At 39.5% G+C, this 25,081-nt stretch overlaps 1 protein-coding gene across 2 annotated transcripts in view; it reads left to right on the forward strand.

Annotated features, from left to right (window-relative positions):
• Positions 1-24,354, forward strand: part of VIRMA (vir like m6A methyltransferase associated) — a 36,503-nt gene extending 12,149 nt beyond the window's left edge. For both annotated transcript variants that reach the window (XM_063451242.1, XM_063451241.1), the window contains 17 exons: positions 2,700-3,813; positions 8,463-8,954; positions 9,331-9,485; positions 10,427-10,509; positions 11,724-11,817; positions 12,111-12,655; positions 13,024-13,259; positions 13,547-13,796; positions 14,042-14,259; positions 18,425-18,557; positions 19,775-19,924; positions 20,210-20,370; positions 20,563-20,659; positions 21,354-21,517; positions 21,841-22,175; positions 22,527-22,667; positions 23,927-24,354. In XM_063451242.1, the coding sequence (XP_063307312.1) occupies positions 2,700-3,813; positions 8,463-8,954; positions 9,331-9,485; positions 10,427-10,509; positions 11,724-11,817; positions 12,111-12,655; positions 13,024-13,259; positions 13,547-13,796; positions 14,042-14,259; positions 18,425-18,557; positions 19,775-19,924; positions 20,210-20,370; positions 20,563-20,659; positions 21,354-21,517; positions 21,841-22,175; positions 22,527-22,667; positions 23,927-24,081 (4,523 nt within the window). In that variant the 3' untranslated portion in view covers positions 24,082-24,354. The remainder of the gene's footprint in view (positions 1-2,699; positions 3,814-8,462; positions 8,955-9,330; positions 9,486-10,426; positions 10,510-11,723; positions 11,818-12,110; positions 12,656-13,023; positions 13,260-13,546; positions 13,797-14,041; positions 14,260-18,424; positions 18,558-19,774; positions 19,925-20,209; positions 20,371-20,562; positions 20,660-21,353; positions 21,518-21,840; positions 22,176-22,526; positions 22,668-23,926) is intronic.
• The last annotated feature ends 727 nt before the right edge of the window (positions 24,355-25,081 follow it).

Genomic DNA, 25,081 nt, shown 5'->3' on the forward strand with positions numbered 1-25,081 from the left:
GTGAGTTCACTGGAGGATTTGGTGAAGTGTCCACCTTTATTTGTTTTATGATGTCATAATGTTAAAAAATAACCAAGGATTTTTTTTTTATTTTTTTATTACTATATATTTTTTTTCCATGAACTCAAAGCATATTCCATGCATCTTCTATTTATACCACTCTGTCCATAAGCCACCTTCTAGACTTAATGGAGAGATTTATCAGGCATACCATGTGTTGTTTTGTTTTTTTTGCTATTAAATATCGAGCCATCCTATTAGAGTTCAAGGTGTCTGCTGCTTATTTAGTGCTTTGCCCCAGAATAGCGCCCAGTTTTGCCTTGATAAATGTCTCCTAATAACACTAATATATGGTTCTTTCCTATATACTTTATCTCTGCATCACATGTATAATTTCTGTGTGTTTTGCAACTCCATGTCTATTTTATTGCCTTGAAATAAATCCCAAATATCGAGGTGGTCGATTAGTCACTGTCTGACTTTGTAAATGTAGTTTTAATCTCCAGTGTATTTGCACATGCTCAGTGCAGGTCCTTGATGAGATGCTGTAAGGTACACCCATTTGCAGCTCATATTTTCACATAAGCTAAATTAATCTATTCTTCAAATAATGATCTCTGCTGCTATTGGAGTACTCTACAGCACACGGTCAGTATTTCACAGCACTATTCCTTCTGGACAGAATCTGTACATCTATACATGGTGATCCATGTTGTGTATTGGTTAGAATGTATTTTTTTTCCCCTCAAGTAATTGGCATGTATACTATAAATATAGCTCATGCACATATGTGCTTTAAAAAAAACGCTTGCATGTGCTAATTTTAGTGGGCATCTTTTAATTGGAGTAGGCGATATCCAGGTGTCTTATTTTATTCACACATTTGCTAAATAATGTCTAGATTAAAGGGTTACTCCACACGTTTTCTTAAAATGTATTTTATTTATATTCTTATAAAATGCATTTTTCTATATATAATGCCCTATTGGGCACTGTTTATTAGGTGTCCCAACACTCCCTTCGTTTGCAATAAAAGAGGGTGTTTTGCTCACCTGGAATCGGGCACCGAGCATAGATCCCGCCTCTATTCGATCCCGCCAGGGCTTCACACAGTTCAGTTAAAGGCTTCTCATTTGATTGGACTACAAAGACCGCAAAAAAAAAAAAAAAGCCCTGGCCAGTTACTAGTAGCACATAAGATGATACTTAACTTTGAATAAATATAAATAAAAAAATAAATCAGAATAAACAGAATCAAAAAAATTAAAAATTGTAAACCAGGAAAGATTAAGGTATAAATACAATCTTATTGAAAATAAATTAGGTGTATATACAGGTTCTGCTACATAAAGTAGATTGATAATAGGCTGTACAAAAGAAAGGGAGATAAAGTCAGAGATGCTATCAAATATGTTTTACCACTGTACATCCTATGGGGCTGTAAAAGTGTCAAAAGCTTTGAGTAAAGTATCCAGTAGTAAAAGAGTAAAGTTTCCAGGCTCTAAGCATAGCAACATTGTTGCAATTCTCCAGGTTATTACTGACAGCTACACTGTTCGCTTTATTGCTACAATCACTACTGCATACTTTACTCAAAGCAGGCTGTACAGTGGTAATAGACATTTGGTAGCATCTCTAACTTACCGTCTTTATGGTCCAAGTTTTCAGGCTGTATCTCCCTTTCTTTTGTACAGCCTGTTATCTTTCTACTTTATCTGACATAACCTGTATATACCTCATTTATTTTCACTAAGACTGTATATATCTTATTTTTCTTGGTTTACAATTGTAATTGTTTTGGATTCTGTTTATTTTTGAGTGATTTTTGTCAGTTACCTCTTATCAATATTTCCTAAAAGTTAAGTTTAAACTTTCCATGCCCTCTTTTGCTCTTTGACCTTTACACCTGAGCACTCCCCTTCACCTTTTCCTTTGTTTGGACTTGTTTGCTGGTTCAGAGCACAAAGAAGGGGGGGGGGGGGGGGGGTTAATAAAAAACCCAACAACAATATTCGTAGTTTCAGGAGGCAGGGAGGTCTGAATGCAATGAGGGAGGGAGAGAGGGGAGACAGACACTTGCAGGGAAGAAACTCAAAACAAATATACAAAAATAAGTCCTATGCTCAAACTCACACTACTCATGGGTGGCAACAACTATAGTACACATCAGCTCCAATACATACAATAAAAACAAAATAAAATAGTTATTTGTGCACTATCCCGAATCCCTATGCACATTTAAATAACTGGAGGTTTTTAGTATGACTTCAGTGGACACTTTGAGTGTAAGCTCACCTGCCACATCAGGGCAAACCTCTTAGGTGATTCCTGCACTAACAATTCACCCTGCTTCTTTTCAAACAGAAATGCTGCACATACTGACTCCTACCACCATGACCAATTCTAAAAGCAGAAGTGGTCATGGTGGTTGGAATAACCCTAAAAATATACACCTACCAGATGGTGACGTTGTCATATAGCTTATCCCTCCACTCTAAATATTTCTGCAGATTCCGTTTGTCTCTCCTGTTTTTTAACGTGTGAGAATATGGTGTTTGATTAAGTAATTAATGTACTCTGTTGTGCTTTGCTCTTTAATTCACAGAAAATTCTCCTGTTCTTTTCTCTTTAAGCTCTTGTCTTTAATAAGCATTTGTACACCTTCATTTGATGTCTTCTAATCATGTTTTCTCTGTTAGGAGATGATGGCTATGAACTGATCTCAAGCGATGAGGATGTGATTGCAGACTTTGAGCGTGAAGCATTTAAGTACCCAAGCTTTGACATTGATTACACTCCTGAGGATTTAGCCTCTGTGCCCACCATGGCCTATGATCCTTATGATAGGGACTTTGGCCCTTTACTGTACTTTAGCTGTCCATACAGGACTGCTTTTGAGAATGAGCTCTACAGGCTTCAGGAGCAAGATCTAGAAAAGGAAAGCCCTGAGGTTGCAGAAACTTCTGTTAAGCTCACACAACTTCTTGAACTGTATCAAGATGACAGAGGAGCAAAATGGGTTACTGCTTTAGAAGAGGTACCCAGTCTTATTGTGAAGGGATTGAGTTATTTGCAACTTAAAGAACCTGGACGCGATCATCTTAGTCAGTTAGTTGATTGGGCAATGCAAGCGCTGGACTTGCAGCTAGCTCTACAGCAGCCCATAGCCTTGAATGTCCGACAACTCAAAGCAGGCACCAAGTTGGTATCCTCTTTAGCAGAGTGTGGTACCCGAGCTGTAGAATTTCTTCTAAATGGAGACATCATAAGCAAACTGTATAATTTGCTTTTTGCTGAGCATGTATCCTCCTCTTTAAAGCTGAATGCTTTTAAATCACTGGACAGCCTCATCAGTACAACCGAGGGAATGGAAGCCTTTTTAAAAAATCCTTCTGTGCAAGGGAAGAGCGGTTACCAGAAACTGTTAGAACTCATTTTACGGGATCAAACTGTGAGGGTGTTCACTGCCTGCTCTGCTGTTATTCAGAAATGCCACTTCTATGAAATCCTTTTGGACATGAAGAAAACTGGGGACCAACTTGCTGATAGCACACTGCCTCTTCCCAGCTCTGAAGACACAGAATCTGTCCTAGACCATGATGCTGAGGTTCAAATGGATATGGATAATTTTCTAGAGGCCTCTAATATAAGTGAAGGAGACTTGGAAAAACTGGTTGCATTTCTTAATGAAATTTTACATCTTCTGGAAACTGCTCCTCACGCTATGATTCAGCCACCTGTAAAATCCTTTCCAACAAGTGCTCGGATTACTGGACCATCTGAAAGAGACGATCCCTATCCTATCTTGTTTCGGTAAGAAGTCCTGCAAATTTTGTCTCTTCAAAAATTCATGGCAAATCACTGCATAGTAAACCTGTAGGTATTCACAGAGGTAGGTTTAAACATTTTATCCCCCCCTCCCCCTAATTCTGGAAGAGTAATTATAATTTTTTTTTTTTTTTTTTTTTTATTCCTCTTTGCCTAAGGACCACTATAGGCACCCAGACCACTTTAGCTTAATGAAGTGGTCTGGGTGCCAGGTCCATCTAGGATTAATCCTGCCTGCTGTAAACATATCCGTTTCATAGAAACTGCTATGTTTACATTAGGGTTAATCCAGCCTCTAGTGGCTGTCTCCTTGACAGCCGCTAGAGGCGCTTCCGCGCTTCTCACTGTGATTTTCACAGTGATCCTTTCTGACATGAAGAAAACTGGGGACCAACTTGCTGATAGCACACTGCCTCTTCCCAGCTCCGATTGAGAAATGCTTTCCTATGGACTGACTGCACGCGCGCGGCTCTTGCCGTGCATGCACATTCAGCTGGTGACGTCGGAAGGAGGAGTAGAGTCCCCGGTGCTGGAGAAAGGTAAGATTTTAACCCCCTTCCTCCCCCTTCAGCCCGGCGGGAGGGGGGCCATGAGGGTGGGGGGGGGACCTATTAACACTATAGTGCCAGGAAAACTAGTTTGTTAGTGGTTTGTTTGTTAGTGGGCACCATAACAACTTTATCGGAATTAAGTTGTTTTGGTGCAGGGAGGTCCCAGGCACCTATGTCTACCTTTTTTCACTCTCTCTTTTATAATTAGGGAGCTGCTGATGCTAATGCTCTCTGACCATAGGCGGAAGCACTTCCAAAGCATCCCGATAAAGCCTCCAATATTTAGTGGACGTTCAGAGGCAGAGTTGGCGTGACTGGGACCTCCTTGCATTATAATAGCAACATTCTGATGAAGTTGTTATGCTGCCTGGAATGGTCCTTTAAGTCCAATGATGTTTTCAATAAGTTATTCTAAGGATTCAGTTTATCTCTATTTGCTGATGTGCACAAGTATTCAAGAGCTTCACACACATTTGCTTGTCTGCTTTTAATACAGTTAAAGATCAAGAAATATGCTTGATGATAACGTAATTTGTACTTTCATCAGGACTCAAAATTTCCCCTAGCCATTGGCGAGTACAAATTTAGTCCAGGAGATTAGAAATTAACCCCATAGTGAGCATGTCTTGGACCCTCCAGACTTCTAATTTTTTTGTTATACCTTTCAGGAAGCATCCATACTCTACACTGTCCCAAACAACTGTAATTTTCACATAATAGGCCCACAATTTTCTGTTACAATAAAAAAAAAAAAAAAAAGGATAACTCTGGATTTGAAGTTTCTCAGCCAGAAGAATATATTTGTATTTGTAAAGGCATAAAGTCTCAGGTTAAAAAGTACAGAAAATTAAGTCTCAATATCTGTGTTATCAAGGTGACTACAGGCAAGTTTGAATTTGTTACTCAAAGGTTACATTTTAAGGGTTTATTAAAAAGAAACAGGGATTTTAGAGAACTAAAAAGGTGTTTGAAAATCTAAGGCCAAAATAGCTGAATCAAAAATGTCAGGTGTTTTTCAATCTCTTTTTGACGTAAGATTGGCAGTGCCTGGTGAAATGCACAATTTAGATGTTTTAGTTCCAGAGGTCCTCGCTATTTAGTGCACTGCCTGCTTTTGACCTTAAAGCGGCACTGTCATGCCGAACTTACCTTTCTTTAATCGATTCCTCTTCTCTTCCTCTGTCAGGATCTGTTCCAAATTTCTTCCTGTCTGCTCTAGTTTTCTTTAAAACATAAGACAAAGTAGGGACTACTTTGTCTTATGGAGGTTTCCTACGCTTGACCAGTGGAGGAACAAAGTGTGCTTCATTTCCGGTGCTCAAAGCAATTTTTCCACAATTCTCACCTTTCCTCTGTGAAGCCTCCTTTCACTTTTTCCAAACATCCTGTCACTATTGCCGGCCCCTACCACTGAGAGACGGATGGGGGCCCTAAATAACAATAGGGGGACGTATTGTCTTCCCCCACCCCTAAGCAGCAGGCGAGGGTCCTAAATAACAATAAGGGGGGACCTAATTTCCTCCCCGTCGGCCCCCACACCTGAGCGGCGGGTGGGGGCCCTAAATGAAATCCATAATACCCATCGAACTTTGGAAATAACATTTAAAAAAATCAGACGAAAAAAAACAATCAAACCCGAGGCTAAAAAAAATAAGGCTGTTCACGGTTTAGTAGACATGCCCCTACTCTCGATATAGCGAGTAGTGGCAGAATTTACTAATACTAAGTAATCTTTACTTAGTATTAATAAGTTTGGCTGAAAGACCAATTTAGGTCTTTCAGCGTTTTGGTAGATGACTCCCTGATACTGTGGGAATTAGGGAGCTATCTACTAAGCAGATGCAAGATGCAGCCGTGGCACGAATAGGATTGGAGTTTCATTAATTCAAATGGAATTCCGATCTGAACAAAGTCCCGAATTGCGTCCTAACACGATTGGAGAAACTGTTCATATTCTGTTAGAATGAAATTCGGTAGTTTTGCCGGCCTTCTGTTTAAGTGACAGGACTCATAGGAAAAGTGAAAGGAGGATTCGCGGGAACACGAAGGAAAGGTGAGACTTGTGAGAAAATTGCTTTGACCACCGGAAATGAAGCATACTTTGCTCCTCCGCTGGTCAAAACTGGTCAAGTGTCGGAAACCTTCATAAGACAAAGTAGTACCTACTTTGTTTTATGTTTTAAGGATAACTAGAGCAGACTGGAAGAAATGAACACATCCTGACAGAGGAAGAAAAGAGGAATCGATTAAAGAAAGGTAAGTTTGGCATTCAGAGAAAATACAGTGTTTACATTAGAACCTATGAACACCTCCAGTGGCAGTCACTCAGACGGCCACCAGAGGGTCTTCCGAGTCAAGTCCTTCCTGATGCGCAGGACTCACGTTTTGACGTCTTCATGCTAAGCTGAAGAAATCAAACATGCTATCGGGACACATGAGGCACTGTGAATGTGCCTCCTGTGTCCTGTAGTAAACGCGGAGCCTGTCAGCAGTCAGAGCTGACAGTGTGCGAGATAAAAATCTCCTGTGCACAGCGTCGGCTCGGGTTGACAGGCAGGAGACCGGAGACACAGCAGGAGGATCCATACCGTAAGTACACTTATTTTAAAAGTGAGTGTGAGTGAGAGAGCGAAAGTGTGTGAGTGGGAGAGAGTGGCTGAGAATATGTGTGTGTGTGTGTGTGTGTCAGTCGGATAGATGGAGATTTTGGATGCACCGAAATTTCGGTTGCTGAAAATTACACACCCCTCCCCTTTCCCCCTTATTGTGGCCGGTTAGTAGTGCACAATGCCCTGCAGCTGGTTACAGCTTACATTCAGGGTGCTGAATTCAGACAGCTGAGTGATCTCCGCCGGCAGCTCCTCCAGCTCATTCCCGGACAGATCCAACACCAGCAGGGCCTTCAGCTTGCTGAGAGCCGGGGGGATGCTCTGCAGCTTCTTGCGGCACAGCACCAGGCTCTGCACGTGGGAGAGGAGGCCCAGACTGTCTGACAGCTCCCACAGCTCCAAGCACCCACTCACCTCCAGGTAGTTGAGGTAGAGGGTGAAGAGAGCCGGGGGGAACTGGCCACCACATGCCAGACCCTGGAGTACCAGCTCCAGGCGCTTCTCCTTTTCTATCCCTGGTCCAGCCACTGCTCACTGACTGCCACGTTCTTTACTGACAGACCCTCAGACCCGGAAATACTAGAGCGGCCAACCTAGCACACCTGAGATTGGAGTGGGCAAAACTAGCCTGTAATGTGTGTCTGTCTGTGACTGATAATCCACTCTAAATACACAGTATGATCACAGAACACATATACCTCAAGAGCAAAAAATTAATAAGTCCTAGCCTTATAAGGATACTCCTCTACCAAGTCACAGCTGTAAATATCCATAGTAGACCTCCAAAGTAGTGCTTAAAAACGTAAGTACGTGAGCTTTATTAAAAAGGCTTGTTTTTAGCACAGAAACTGTCCCCTTGTATACAGAAATAGATTAATCTGGAAGGTAGAAAAGGTTACAAAATACATCGGAGGTAGCAAGGGGAAGCTGGAGGTAAGACCAAAGGTACTAGTCTTTAGTCTTACCTCCAGTTTCCCCTGGCTACCTCCAACATATTTTATGTTTTAACCCCTTGTCTACCTTCCAGATTGATCTATTGCATTTGGGGGATAAAGTGGTTTTCGGCCAAGGGAATCCTGAATTTTCGGTAGATGGATGCATGAATAGATAGATATGGATAGTGTGTGTGTGTATGTTACAATATTTATTTACAATTAGTGTGTTTTTATACAAACACTATATATAGAGATATCTATATATAGTGTTTGTATACAAACTTTGGGCTGGAGGGTTGCGGGCGCAGACAGCTCGCGAATACACTTGCGCGGTAGAGCGCTCAGTTTATTTATAGAGCGCCATTTAATGCCGCTCTATGAAGAACACAATTGGTGCAGCGCGAAGCCGTGCATGCGCACCAGACAGCTATGATGCTTCTCGAAAAATGGGACGTGTCTTACTATAGTGCTCCTTTAATAAAAAAAAAATGTTTTTTGTAGTTGTAGATCCCATGTATTGTGTGCTTCTCTCCTCCCAGGTACCTTCACAGCCAGCAGTTTATGGAGTCTGCCACATTGTTCCTCTCTCTCCCTGCAACTAGTTGTCATCCTGGAGTGATCAGCACCCTTAGGGAAATACTCAGGTTTCTGACACAGTCACAGAAAGGTCTTCTTTTCCTATTATTTGAGAATGAGTCGACCAACCTTATAGCCCGAGCACTTTGCCAGGCCTCCGAGCAGGACCAAGAGGAGAATATACAATCAGATGCAAGTAGTGAGGACCCATGTGCTCTTTGGCTCCTGCATGCCACGCAGGCTCTGCAGTACATCTCTGAGCTCTTTCACCATTTCCAGCACTGTGAAGCCAGTGAAGAGGCCGACCATGCCAATCTCCTGGGAATCCTACACAGCCTTTACCTCATCAGCTTCAACCCCATCGGGAGGTCGGCTGTTGCCCATGTCTTTAGCCTTGAGAAGAACCTGCAGTGTCTCATAACTCTCATGGAGTTTTGCTCTAAGGAAGCTCTTGGGTAATTGATCTGATTTTTGCATGTTTCAATCCTAAAAATAATCCAGTCAAATGTTTATTTGCCTTTTACAGTTTGCAATGCATTAGAGAGATTTTCCTCCTACATTATTGTATTTCAGTAACTTTGTTCTTGGAACAAGTAATATATATCTAGATCGGTTTAAAGAGATACCTGATCTATTACATTTTAATTGTAACTTCCAGACCTCACAGACACAATGATGTGTTAAATCTGCAATTAATAAAACCACAGCCAATAGTTATCTTTAGCCATCTATCTGTGAGGATCTGTGATTGTTACAGCTCCACATAATTGCTTCCATATAGTGTAAAATATGTTTATATGTATATTTAGCAAATTAACCTTCTTTTTGCAGAGATACAAAATCCAAGAAGTCTGTTGCCTATAACTATGCATGTCTGCTTGTACTGCTGGTGGTCCAGACTGCTAATGATGTACAGACATTGGAAAGTCATTCTGCCTCTCTTCTGAAGCTTTGCAAGGCAGACGAAAATAATATAAAACTGCAAGGTAGGTGTTGGCTTTCAAATCATTAAGAGGCATATGCTTATGTTTTTAGAAATTACTCAGAATATCTCATGGCCTGTGTAGGCACCTGGCAGCCATGTTGCAGATTTTAAGGATAAGCTTGTAGCCTAGTAATAAAGAAATAAATATAGACCTATTCACGATTAAAATCTTGTTGGTTTTATTTACTAAGCCAAGAGTTGTAAGAAAATTTTAAAGGGACATTATAGACACCAGACCACTTAACTGCGGTGAAGTGGTCTTGGTGTCATGTCCCTGTAGTATTAACACTGCATCTATTTACATTGTAGTTTTTAAATGCCTCATGCTTAGTCACTAGAGGCACTTACACAGAACTAGCAGAGTAAGCCTTTGCAGTGTTGCATTTTGCGCACTTGCCTCCTAATGGTTTCCTACGGAAAGCATTTGATTGGCAGAGATCATAGATCTTGATGACCTTATCCAAGGAGGCGAAACTGCAGTGCGGCAAGGGATAAAAAGTTATGTAAAAATAAATTTTCACTCCTTGAGAGGAGGCGGGCAACCTAAATGTTTAGCAAGGCATTACAACGTTAGTAATGCACATTTGTGTTACTAATGCTATAGTGTTCCTTTTTAAGGTCCAAACTAAATCAAAATGGAGGTTTGGAGGGTTTTTCCGATCCTGCTATTTTGTACAAGGAGCTATTTTCGTTTTGGGATACCCTTCTCTTCTCACTTAAGGCTTCTTGATACTGTTACAAATGAAATATACCAATCCGTAATTAGACGAACAAGGAATTATTGCTTGATTGTTCCTGAATGTTTCTCATGTAATAGCATGATCATGACAATGAAATTGACTTTTTTTTTTTTTTTTTTTTTTTATTCCTTCACAAGAATTGTGTGCATATTGTGCTTTATTAAAATTTTGTCTAAATAGTGCCCTCATTTTCTTCTAATAGAGCTTGCCAAATGGTTAGAACCATCAAAAAGTATTCGATTTGAGATAAACTGCATCCCTGGCCTGATTGATTATATAAAGCAGGTGAGTAAATTTTTATGGTGACTGGCACTTTTGACCAGCATGGTCGTTCTAACTGTTTTACTGTATAACCTTCTAACAAAAGATGCATCTCACACTGTGTGTAATTTACAGCCTGGCTCATATGCTGTGTAGTAGATTGCCTATATTCAGAAACTGAAGCAAATCTACAATATATACACTGCCCAGCAGAAAGGAAACATCAAAAAGTTTTTCCAAAAAACATTTAGCATAGAATAGGGCAGTGCTTCTCGCTAACTAATGATCAGCATAAAGCAATAGTGTCCAGATCTGGTAACCTTATGGAGATGGGTGGTGTGTAAAAGATTTTGAGAAGGGTATTGAGAATGCGGAAAAGATTAAGGGGTATGTGTGTCTGAGATAAGATGCTCTCTTAACAATCTGTTCTATAAAGATCCTAATCCAAAGTGGATTGATCCAATCTGTTCTGGACTGCATAGAGCTGTGAAAGCTAGCTCAAAAGTACACTTCATATTACCATAAGATATTTAGTTGCCAGATTGTGAAGATGACAAAGTGTAACATTTAAGTGAAAAATCAAAATCTCAGGCACTCACTGTGATCGCTTCCAGGCAGATTTATTGCAACGTTTTGACCTGTAACCAGGTCTTTATCAAGCTTGATAAAGGAAGCGATCACAGTGAGTGTCTGAGATTTTTTTTTCACTTAGCACCCTGTGTTAATAACTTGTGACTGAGTGCAACCCTCCCTGTAACATTTAGTCCTTAAAGGGTTAATGAACATACTGGTGGTATGCGTAGGCTACACCATGAAAGCATTGTGACCTAAGCATGAAAAGGCAGGTCACTGAGCTGAATCAAGACATGATTATCGTTTTCTGTTCATCAAACTGCAGTGTAACTTGCTCAGATTGACAGTCATATGTGTGACTTCTTCATGGGGGGAAAATCCATACATTCTTAAAGAACCAACTTCAATCGAGCTGAAAATGAGAGTTTTCGCTCATTAGCTCAAGAGAGTTGGCAATCTGTCAGATTAGGGAATTAATTTGTTTTTACCATTCGGCATTTTGTCAAAGAGTCAACAATATATATCAAGAATACTTATAGCTATGGCTTCTTAATACTGTTTTATAATTCTAGTTCTGTGATATAGACTGTTTTTTTGTTGTTTTTTTTCTTCCTTTTTATGTATAGAGCTTTATTATGCCTGACTATTTACTTATTTTCTTGTAGAACTTGGACAACCTGATGACACCGGAAGGTGTTGGTCTCCTGACTGCTCTTCGAATTCTTTGTTTTGTTGCATGTCCTCCTAATCCTGTTGAAGGTAATTGATAATCAGACATGTTGTTTGTCTATTCATGAGTTTAAAGGGGTTTGGCTTCTAAACAATACACATAGTTTATATATGCCAACAATGTAATTTATAAATGCCTTCTCTATTTGTTCCTGAAATGTGAATACCTTTTAATGTCCTTGGTTGAAAACAAATGTGGTCATGCTACATATAGGTCTTTAAAATGTGCTTTGTTTACTGCACAACTGCTGGCTATCTGTTCCAATCTGCTAATTGCAAGAACTCCTACATAATGCATTTATGATCTGTTTTTGACATCGCAGGCCAGCAGAAAGACCTGAAGTGGAACCTTGCTGTTATTCAACTTTTTTCTGCTGAAGGCCTGGATACTTTCATCCGTATCCTGCAGAAGCTGAATGGTATCCTTATCCAACCATGGAGACTTCATGTCAACCTTGGAACCACACTCTACAGAGCTATCACCATTTCCGTGGCTCGTTGCACTCTTACTTTGCTTAAGACCATGTTAACTGAGCTTTTGAGGGGTGGCTCCTTTGAGTTTAAAGACATGAGGGTCCCATCTACCCTAGTTACTTTGCACATGCTGCTGTGCTCTATCCCCCTCTCTGGAAGGCTGGATGGAGAGGAGCAGAAGATCCAGGGTGATATCATTGACATCCTGTTGACTTTTACCCAAGGCGTTAATGAACAGCTGACCATATCGGAGGAAACATTGGCCAATAACACTTGGTCTTTGATGCTTAAAGAAGTTCTTTCTTCTGTCTTAAAAGCTCCAGAAGGCTTTTTCTCTGGTCTTATCATATTGTCAGAACTTCTGCCCCTACCGCTTCCCATGCAAACCACCCAGGTAATGTGACATTTTGTTTCTTTTGTCATATATTTTTTTTTTTACTCTGTGTATATGTGGAAGATGATGTATTAAACAGATACAAATCACCATCATGCAAGCAGACATGTCATGCAATTTTTGTTACTAAAAATATGAAAAATTGTCCTATATATTTTAAATCCATTAATATTTGTTAATCGTATATATTCTGAATTTTAAAGAGTTTTTTTTCTGCTGTAAGTGTAGCTATGGATTCTGAGAAAGTGTACATAATGGGACGTGTGTAGAAATTGACAGTTCATACAAGCATCTATTATTTGCTCTCTACGTGAAGATTTCAAGTTCAGCTGCCAACCTCTCTGAGCAGGTCATGTGTTGCATTTCAGCTTATTGAACCCGGGGATGTTGCAGTGGCCCTAAACACTAGAAAACTATGGAGTATGCATCTACATGTGCATTCAAAGCTTTTGCAGGACATTGTGAGGGCCATTTCTGGGACATCTTGCCAACCTCTGCAGCATACTATCAGACGCATCTGCATCCAGCTGTGTGATTTGGCTTCACCTACCGCTTTGCTGATCATGCGGACAGTACTGGATCTGATTGTAGAAGAGCTTCAAAGGTATTGTATTCAATTCTTATATGGCAAGTTAGGAATGTGTTTATTTTAACTCCACTTTCAGATTGTTCATGGCAATTGAGCATAATGGATAATTCTGTGCTGTGCTAGTACATCCTGCTTCACAGTGCGGTAGCAACTTTGTTGAAAGACTTTTCTTTTCATATCTGATCATTTTTATTCATTTTATTTTCCCTTCAAACATTCTTCCTCTGTCAGTTATGTATTATGTATAATAGAAAATGTATATTTTTTGCTGTTGTCTTCTATTTCACATACTATTGTTTCAGTGGTCCAGAGGAGAAGGAGAAGCAGTTTATTGGCCAGACCGCTCGTCTGCTTGCTCTCCTCGATTCGCTGGCTTCTTACAGAGCATGCAAAGTGGCCATATTACACCTGATAAATGGTGGCAAAGGGGATGAGCGCTACCTTGAACTTTTCCAGGAACTTCTGACTCTGATGAAATCTTCCAGCGACAACATCATTCAACAACAGTGCGCGGAATATGTAGCATCCATTGTGCAATATCTCTGTGACCAGGTACGTTAAAATAAACTCATAGGCATATACTCGCATAATATTTTTCTACAACGGTTTTCATGGATGGTTCGTGTTAGGCTCTGTGTATTAGGTTATATATATATTTTTTTTTTATACATATATTTTATTCAGGTGGTATATTTAATTATTTGGTACCATATTCCAAAATGGCAATTACAAATTGGTTTTAAGTTGTCATGTTAATGTTTTTCATCTTTTTTTTTCTTTTTTTCACGTTATTTTAGGATATTGCCCTTATTTTACCAAGCTCAATAGAGCTAAATGTGTCAGAGTTGGACCGACTTTCCAATTCTTTACCAAGTAAAGATATCCTGCCCTCCATCTGTAACAGCTTGATAGAGGCTTTAATCAACAGTGACAGCAGTTTTACCGCTCTACTCACCTGTGTCAGAACCATGATGTTCCTTTCAGAACACGACTATGTTTTTTATCATTTGAAGAAGTAAGTTAACCATTAGAAGTCATATCGTTTAAGATGCCAAAGTTAGAAAATAATGCACCTGGTGTTGGTATAAAATAGTCTGTGCTTTTTTACATGCATGCAATTACTTCCTGTGTGGTAATATCAGAACCAAAGCTTTCAGTCTTCTAAGGTCTTCAACTGTCGCATGCTGCTTTAACCCCTTAAGTGCCAGCCCAGCCTTGTAATACATATATGCTGTCCATAAATGGCTTAAAAGGCCAGTTATGTGGGTATCACATTGTGTACTCTGAAGGGCTCTCCTCACCATCTCTGTCGATTTTATTAGGGATTGGGTTAAAATATGTTCTAAAGAGCAGAACTGTCAGTGCAAATAGTGCTGTCACGTTAAGGGCAACTTTCATTCATTCAAAAAAAAAAAAATAATTTCTTTCAGTATTAGCTTTGCTTATAGGAATAGAAATAGGCATGTCACGGAAATAGACATTTCTAAGTTTGAGGGGAACAATTAATGGGAGGCAGTGGCTGATAACAGTGGCTGATAACGATGCCATAAGCCTGCCCTGCTTAACAAGGAGCGATAACAGCACAGGATGGCCTAGGGTTCACTAAATGGCAGAACTCTCAGGTGATTGCTTTGTTCTGTTGATTGAGTCTATAAATTGTGATTGATTTCTAGGAGATTGTAAAGTATACTGATGTATACTTACTTTGCAAAATACTCTGCCACAATGCAATATGTGCGGAAAAATATATTGGAATAAACAACAACCTTTGGCAACAATTTGTGCTAAACAAGTAGACCCGTAGTACTTGCATGAAATGCTCTGAATAGTAGCAAATGCTCAGAAGAACAAATTTATTACTCTTTGTTATTACCTTTGTTTTAGGCAAACCGAGAAGAAACAATGTTCATGCTAAACGATTTTATATATATATATATATATATATATATATATATATATATATATATATATTTATCTGGTATCAAACAAAAGTCCCATCTGTCCTCTCAAAAAATACATTTAAAAAAAGTGGCTAAATAAACATATAAAAAAAAATGTTTTGGATATAATCTACCTGAAGTTAAAAAAGTTAAGGTAGAGATGAAACCGTTTTTAAACTATTTAAAATTACCTCAACTTTCAAAGTCAAAGCTGGAAGTGTTAAATAAACCCCTTTCAATACTTGAAATCTCTAATGTAATATCTCATTTGAAATTTAGCAAAGCCCCTGGTCCAGATGGGTTCTCAGTGATATTCTATCAAGTCCTGGAAACGGTCATTTCCCCCTTACTGACTCGTTTGTTTGCCCAAATAGGCAAAACTTTGTCTTTTCCTTCCAAAATGTTGGAGGCTACTATATCTCCAATTTTAAAACGATCCAAGGACCCTGCGAGTGTTTTTAGTTATAGACCTATATCCCTGATCAATCTGGATATTAAAATTTACTCAAAAATATTAGCACAGAGATTGAATATGATAATGCCAGATTTGATTCATCCAAACCAATCCGGCTTCATGTTTGGTAGATCGGGAGAGGATAACACTCGCAGGGTTCTTTTCCACTGTGACAATCAATTTCACATTGTGTTGTGCAAATGGGATAGACAACAAGTGGAAATTATAGGCATTTAGCAAGACACCCCCATTAAAGGAGTGGTTCTGCAGGTGGTGACCACAGACCACTTCTCAGTTCCTATGCTTCCTGGCTGATGTTTTGGTCACTTTTAAATGCTGGCAGTGCTTTCACTCTAGTGGTAGCATGAGACGGAGTCTGCAACCCACACAAGTGGCTCAGGTAGTGAGCTCATTCAGCATGGCACATCAATGCGAGCTGTGGCAAGAGGGTTTGTGGTGTCTGTCAGCCTAGTGTCCAGAGCATGGAGGCGTTACCAGGAGACAGGCCAGTACATCAGGAGACGTGGAGGAGGCCATAGGAGGGCAACAACCCAGCAGCAGGACCGCTCCCTCCGCCTTTGTGCAAGGAGGAACAGGAGGAGCACTGCCAGAGCCCTGCAAAATGACCTCCAGCAGGCCATAAATGTGCATGTGTCTGCTCAAACGGTCAGAAACAGACTCCATGAGGGTGGTATGAGGGCCCGACGTCCACAGGTGGGGGTTGTGCTTACAGCCCAACACCGTGCTGGACGTTTGGCATTTGCCAGAGAACACCAAGATTGGCAAATTCGCCACTGGCGCCCTGTACTTTTCACAGATGAAAGCAGGTTCACACTGAGCACATGTGACAGACGTGACAGAGTCTGGAGAGGCCGTGGAGAACGTTCTGCTGCCTGCAACATCCTCCAGCATGACCGGTTTGGCAGTGGGTCAGTAATGGTGTGGGGTGGCATTTATTTTGGGGGCCGCACAGCCCTCCATGTGCTCGCCAGAGGTAGCCTGACTGCCATTAGGTACCGAGATTAGATCCTCAGACCCCTTGTGAGACCATATGCTGGTGCGATTGGACCTGGGTTCCTCCTAATGCAAGACAATACTAGACCTCATGTGGATGGAGTGTATCAGCAGTTCCTGCAAGACGAAGGCATTGATGCTATGGACTGGCCCGCCCGTTCCCCAGAGCTGAATCCAATTGAGCACATCTGGGACATCATGTCTCGCTCCATCCACCAACGTCACGTTGCACCACAGACTGTCCAGGAGTTGGCAGATGTTGTAGTCCAGGTCTGGGAGGAGATCCCTCAGGAGTCCAACCGCCACCTCATCAGGAGTATGCACAGGCGTTGTAGGGAGGTCATACAGGCACGTGGAGGCCACATACACCACTGAGCCTCATTTTGACTTGTTTTAATTACATTACATCAAAGTTGGATCAGCCTGTAGTGTGTTTTTCCACTTTAATTTTGAGTGTGACTCCAAATCCAGACCTCCATGGGTTGAAAAATTTGATTTCCATTTTTTTATTTTTGTGTGATTTTGTTGTCTGCACATCCAGCTATGTAAAGAACAAAGTATTTCAGAAGAATATTTAATTCATTCAGATCTAGGATTTGTTATTTTTGTGTTCCCTTTATTTTTTTGAGCAGTGTATATACATAAATGGGAACAGGAAGGTATAATTTCACTACATATGCATGCTTAGTTAAAAGCCTGGCAAATTACCAGAAAAGCTACCCATTGCATCAGTCTTCAGGAACAATATTATAAAGTAACTCGTCGTTGGTACCTTATCCCAGATCAGTTAAACAAATTTGCCCATGTACATACTAATGTTTGTTGACGTTGTAATAATGGAATTGGCACTCAATATCATATTTGGTGGGAGTGTGAATCACTGAAGCATATCCAAATAAAACTAATGGGACTCTTAAGAAAACTGCTTGATGAATCGTATTACCATCTCACACCTTTCTTTTTCATATAGATTTTCCTTCTGAAGATCATTTATCCCATTATCTATACAGTAATATTTTTCTTGCAATTAAAATCTGCATGGCTAGGTACTGGGGAAAATAGTTACTTCCTAAGTGGTCTGCGATTTTTGTCTCAAATCTCGTATCAGGCATCTTCAGAAAGATACTTTTACAACAAAACTCCTCCAATGTTAGAGAAATATACTAAAATATGGTTTCCATGGTTTACGCTCTCGAACAATGTATGCCCTGTGGATTCAGGTCCCTCTCTATTAGCCTTAATCTAAACATTTATCCCTGTCGCCCTCTCATGCTCGATGTTCTTATTTACTAACTAATCAGACTCAATGATTCAGGCTCTGTTATTGGTCCTCTGCTCAATTCCCCTAAAATAGCAGTTGTTTGTTTTTTGTATGTTCTTTTTTTTTTGCATTCTTTATGTGTGTTTTTGTGGCATGTATAATTAACGCAAAATTTCGGAATAATGCTCACCTGACTACCTTTGTTTTTACGTGGAGGCATGATTCCCCAGTAAAGATTTATAAATCTAAAAAAATACATTTTTGAGGACAGATTACTTAAAGCTACAGTTTGCAATATGCTCAAAGTTGGCAGGGCATTGGTAGGGAAAATTTGCTTTGAGATTCCAAGGGTCAAGTTTCACATGTAAAATATGTATATCTCTAAATTAGGTTCTTATTTTTTGTATTTCAATATTTTATGACCTTGAATGATACGTTCGGATGCTCCCATAACATGCATTCTACATCTTCACAGGACAAAGGATTTAACCATGTTTTACCCTCTCCATAGCTCTATCCGGCGACACAGCAATGCATTGCACATCCTATTGAAACGCATTTCTTGTGGCTTTGGAAAAGACACTGGTGAGCTGGCATCTTTATTCCTGGACTTCATGAGACAAATCCTAAACTCGGATTCCATAGTAAGCATTTTTTTTTTTTTTTTAAATCCATGATTTGTCATCATACTGAATGCTATGTTGTACAGGCGTGCATGTATTGAACTTGGGAGCCAACTTGAACCTAAATGAAATATGCTGCTTCATTGGAATGCTATATGTAAAATTCCTAGACCGCTTTGACCTCTTAAATTGGTCTCTGTGATGAGCTGTTTCCTTCAATGTGAATTTTCATTTCATGGCTTTAAAATGTACTGCCTATCAATAAAACCTACAATAATGCCAAACAAATTATAAATCCCATATTTCTGAAGACATTTTTCTGCACATACTTCCTGTTGCAGAGCGTAATCTTCTTTGGTGACCGCTATCGCCGACACACATATGACCGCATCTATAATTTTAATAATAATCATAATCAATAATCATAGTATATCATATCATATGCTGTCAAACTGTAAATCAGAACCTTCTTTGTGAGATAAAATTGGTAAATTATGTTTTTGCTTTTATTATTATTTATTGTAAATGTTGTGTTCAGTTGTTGATATCTTGGTAGTCAATTTAGAAAAATTGTTGGATGAAAAATGTTCATAGTGTAAAAACCAATAGGCTTGTCAATATGATCCTGGAGAAGCCTGGTAACTAAGTTCCTTTTGTTAGGTAAAGCAGTTTGTAGCCAGTCTCCAAGGAGCATGGTAAACACCCAGCGCACACCAGTTCAATTATTCAAAAACTTTATTCCTCCTTAAAAATCACAAGACACGGGGGACAAAGCCATAAACCAAGACCTAAACACATTTCTACAAATTGCTTCACTAATCACACTATCAACACACAACTTAATCAATACCAGTACCAGCATAAGCTTTATTTTGGTTAATGAGTCCACTAACCAGAACCTTCTCTTTCTTTCATAGAAGCTGTAGAAAGAAACATGCACATAGTCTGGGTATAAAATTAGCCTTGCCTCTCTACTCCACTATGCACATTTATAGCTTTAGTCCATTCTGACAAATCCTTTACTGGAATTCACTTTATAGATTTAGAAATGTTTAATTTAATGTGCTTGTTTGTGTATAGCAACATTGGAAAAACAAACAAACAAAAACATATAGGTAGATTAAAGGCTCAGTATATCCTGTCTTTCTAGCCAGTTGTGGATGGAATGCAGTTTTGGAATTCTGATTACAGAATTGAGAGTAACTTAGTTTACCTATTTTTGTACTCTTGTTTTTCAGGCTTGTGGTGAAGAAAGTGGAATGATGGAAGTAGACTCTTCTCATCCTTCCAAGACAATGGGACTCAGCCCTGCGGAGTTAAGGCACTTACTCACCAACAAAGAAGAGCCTGTAGAGCGCTTGTTCTTGGATTTGGAAAAAGTTGTTTTGGTAGGCCAGAATTTCCTGTGACGTCTAACTACACAAAGCCTGTTGTGGTTGAGATTACATTTCTTGTATTCCAGTTGATTATTACTTTGCTGCAAAAAAAAAAAAGGCATATGAGAGCTCTGATAATAGGCAAAAGCTCAAAAAATCCTCAGTAGCTTGCACTTTGGTTAGTCCATTGTAAATAAGAAGCCCATTTTGTAAATATTGTGGGTTTCTTTTGTAAATAACTTGTATTTTATTTTTTTTTAAATAATAATAATACTAATTCTTGCTGTTTTTACATAGGACCAATGTAAGGAAGATGACACCTTGGAGACTTTATTAGACAGCATAGGCAGTTTAAGACATATTTTGGAGTCCGCTAAAGATCCAGTGCCACTCGGTGATCAAGATGTAGAACCTGTGCTGCCCCCAGCGGACTCCCTGCAAAATCTGTTCAACAACAGGTAATTCCATGACGTTGTTTATATGTGATTGTGTTTGTGTTTTGGGACTTCCCTGCCACAAAAACTCCAAGTATTTCAGTGCTTCATGGACAGAGAGGAGATTATGAAAATGTAACTTTGCATAAACATGTGACTGAAGGGGGAAAAATAGTTTTCCTTTTAATACTGTATTCTTTGTGACCTCTCTTTCAGGACCGTATATATATTGGCCGATGTAATGGATGAGCAACTGAAATCTTTGTCATTTTCACCATTCCAGCCTGATGACGCAGATGCAGATTTAGACATGGTATGGGCCTGCTCTTTTCACCTGTAGTAGTAGAAGAAATGCCATTTAGAATGTTCAGGATTGTGGTGTTCTAATTTATATAGCTTTAAAATAGAATGCAATGATGACTGGTAAACCATATCATTGGTTAGTGTGGATCATACCTGCAAATGCACTCTAAGACCGTAATGGTTGGCCATTTCAAATGTTTCTGAATTATTTCTTCATGATACTGAGTCAGTCTTAAAGGTTGCTGAGAATCATGCGTGCTTTAGTTAAGAAAAGTATGGGAATCCAAGGTTAACCAGCACTAATTTAGATGGCTCAAATTGTTTTCTCCGTGTGACCATCTTTAAGTTATGTTTGCTGTCCAACCACTCCAGTGGACCACTCAAAAATATGAATCCTTACGCCAGTATTAGTACCACTAGGCTCAAAGTATTTTTATGCAGACATTTTAAGCTTGGCTTACAGTTCATCGAAAATATTTAGTTTATTTTTTTTTTTTAATCTAATAAAGTAAACCCCACACAAAGGACTAGACTTTGAATAGCTTCTCATTATAATCTCAGTTAAAAAAAATTAGCATTTAACTATGCCTTCTTTTGCAATGATCGCTGATTGATGTGCATGTCTGCAGTTTTAATTGTAAGGAGGCCTTTGTATTTGTTATTATGTTTTTTATTATTAAATTTAGCATATGTCTTCGTTACAGGTGAAAGTTGACTTAATTGATCTCTCTGGCAAATGCTGTAGTGAGTTTGACTTAAAAGGAGAGTTGGAAAGATCGTTTTTGTTGGAGCCATCTTCACCTGGTCGGACAAAGATCACGAAAGGTTTTAAACTGGGAAAACACAAGCATGAAACATTTATTACAAGGTGACTTTCTGTGATTGTTATTACTTTGTCATTTTTACTTGGATACACAAGAACGCACACATTCACCGCTAGTTGCCTTAAGCCTTTGTCAAGCAGCAAAAGCTTTCTTCTGCAATCACGTCTGCAAAAAAGTATTCTTGTTTTATCAATCATATGTTATCTTTTTGATTTGTGTCTTACATTTTTCTTAAATTTTTCTTACATTTTTGTTGCCTATTCCAGACTAAACAGTGGGAAAAGGTTACATTTTTGTTGAACTATTTAATTTCACCATTTCCCAATATCCTATGTGTATATAATTTCCTTTTATTTCCATTTCATAGTGGAAAGTCTGAGTACATTGAGCCAGCAAAAAGAGCCCATTTTGTTCCTTTGCCACGTGGAAGAGGCCGAGGTGGATTTGGACAGGGAATGCGGCCACATGATCTTTTCCGTCAGAGGAAACAGAACACAAGCCGGCCACCTTCCATGCATGTGGATGATTTTGTAGCGGCTGAACGGAAAGAAGTGGCACCACCGGTTGGCATTCCTCCTCCCAAACGACTGCCAAAAGTGACTCAAAAGGTGTCCTCCCGTGGTGGGTTTCTTGGAAACAGAGGTGGTGGCAGAGGCACATTCCACAACCAAAGCAGGTTCTTCACTCCACCTGCTCCTAAAGGTAGGTTGTGGGTCTTTCCATATAAAACACTTAGGTTCAGGATTTGTGGTGCTGGTCTCGCAAACAGACCAGGTCTCACAAATAATCCTGGGTAAGTGAGATGTAAGGAGACTTTATTCAAAACTTAGTTTCCAATACATTTCTTTCCAAAGAAGGGGAGGGATCTATTGGCTTTCCAATATTTCCTTCAATTGCTTGTCTCATTCAATGAAGCAAGGCTAGATCTAGCCTTCCTTGTCATATCCTACTTCTCACTCTCTTTGCTTCTTTTCAGAGACTTGTGTGATATCTTATTATGTTCTGTTAAGTTTACATCCAATTTTTACATTACATATTTCTATTTGTGTTTAGTTAATTATAGCCGTCGGGAAGGAACTCGTATCCTCAACTGGAATGCACAAACAACGCCACGAGGCACTTATGTGGAAAGCAGAGGAGCACAAAGCAACTTTGACCGAGGAAACTTGCCTCCTCTTCGTCAAAGCTCTACAGGTTTGTTCCTCTACATATATTTATCAGTTCTATTTAAAAGGGTTATTTTTTTTTTCTATTTCCTGTGATCCAGAACAGTGTAGTGTTAAAGTGCATCTGCAAGGTTCCATTCAACCAACTACGTGATTTTGTACAATGTATTAGTGAAATAAAAGATAACCTATTCGTGTTAAGGGGTAACCAAATCCTAAGCTTCATGTAATAAAGAAATCTTCACCTAAGAGTACACAGCCATGCTGACTTACTTCGATCCAGAGAAATTATGGTATAAAAGAAAAATATCATGCATGTCAGCAGGGGGTCCTAGCAGACATTCCAAACACAATTAACAAAGTCTTTACAGACTATTATTCAACATTTTACAACCATAGCACACAGCCAGAGGGGTCTGCCCCTGATGGTTGTGCAGACCTACACTCATTCCTGTCGGACCTAGATTTGCCAAAACTCACAGGACCAGAGGTGGGGACTTAGGGTGCACTAGAAGTTGACGCAGCTATCACGGCCCTAAAAGGTAATAAAACACCGGGACCGGACAGATCCAACATGGGGTATTATAAGAAATTCAGGGAAGTACTGGCCCCCCATGCACTACCCTTTTCAAACACTTTCTGGACGGAGGTGCACCAGACTCAAACGTGGCGCTAGCAAACATCACATTATTACCAAAACCAGGTAGAGATGAGGAGCTAGATGAAAACAAACCAAAAAGAAAATGCAAATTAATAGAAACTGTGGCATCGGGAGCGATGGTACGAATGAACTACTGCCACCTACGTTCCCCGCATAGCGAAGTGCACACACCCATAATGGCAATACTGCTGGGACTTTTCTTACCTCTTTTACTACCTTTCTGTTATACCTTTATTTTTCCTATGCCTAAACAAAATACTTTGACAGTTGGTCCTTGGTTTTCTCACAAAGGGATAAATGGTCTGGAATACTGTAACAAAGGTTCTTTTACAATCTGATGCCTGTAATATTTCATTGTACACTATATATACGTTACTTGTAAGTACCTTCCAACCTCCGTGTATCCCATCATTGAATACTGTCATCGCAAAAATAAAGAGTGAAGAAAAAAAATAGGTTATTATACATAGAATTCAACAATCCTCCTCAAAGTGTTACTTTACCCGTAATGGAAGACATGACTCACTTTATGTATTAAAAGAAAAGCCAATCACCTGAACAATGTTTACTATTCAGTGTGTTTCAAACATCTAGTTACGTGGTTTTTTTTTTTGTTTCCTTTTTAGGATACCGTCCAAATCCACGAGACAGGACTGTCAGAGGTCGTGGCGGCATTGGACCATCCTGGGCAAATGCTACGAATAGTGGGAATAGTTCACGGGGAAAATTTCTTGGTGGAAATGGCAGCAGGGGACGCCATGTACGGTCTTTTACTCGATAGAAGAATCTCTACTGGACTTCCTATATTTTTGAATATATCATGAGACAATTTTGCAATGATCGTAAACATAGCACTGAAGAACCAATGAATTTAAAATGCTAAAATGTGTTCTTAAACCACCCACGGATTTGAAGAAAGTATGTCTTTTGATACATATGCTGAACGTTAAAATATAAGACATTTTATTTTCATGTACAGTCTAGTAAATTGTTCTGTGTTTGTCGGTTTTTCTTTGCCGCAATTTTTTTTATAATAAAACTATAAAAACACAAATTGTTGCAGAGACTGCTGTCTTCTCTCAAAGACTAAACAATGAGCTTGTAGACAAACAAATTATGAAGACAATTAGGAAAAAAATACATCAAAGAGACTTTGAGGTTTTTGTTTTATTTTTAAATTGGCCCAAATTTAGTCTTTTTTCAATTTCATGAATAGTTTACTTCAGTGTTGTCCATGTTTTTCTTGGAATGTGTAGTGAAGCAAGCCAGATAATGAACCTACACTGACAAGCCACAACATTAAAATCACGTGCCTAATATTGTGTAGGTCCCCCTCGTGCTGCCAAAACAGCTCTGATGCATCGAGGCATGGATTTCGCAAGACCTCTGATCGTGACCTGTGATATCTGGCACCAAGACATTACCAACAGATCATTTAGGTTGTGTATGTTGGGAGGTGGAGCCTCCATGAACTGGTTTTGTTGTTCCAGTACATGCCACAGATGCTCAATTGGATTGAAATCTGGGAAATACGGAGGCCAAGGCAACACCTTAAACTCTTTGTCATGTTCTTAAAACCATTCCCAAACAATTTTTACAATGTGGCAGAGTGCATTATCATGCTAAAAAAGGTCACTGCTATCGGGGAACGCCATTGGCATGAAAAGAATGTATGTGGTCTGCAATAATCTCCAGGTAGGTGGTACGTGTCAAAGTAAGATCTGTATGACTGCCAGGCCAAGTTTTACAGCAGAGCATTGACCAGAGCATAACACTGTGCC

This window comes from Pelobates fuscus, chromosome 4 (assembly GCF_036172605.1).
Source record: "Pelobates fuscus isolate aPelFus1 chromosome 4, aPelFus1.pri, whole genome shotgun sequence".
In the NCBI taxonomy this organism is placed as follows: Eukaryota; Metazoa; Chordata; class Amphibia; order Anura; family Pelobatidae; genus Pelobates; species Pelobates fuscus.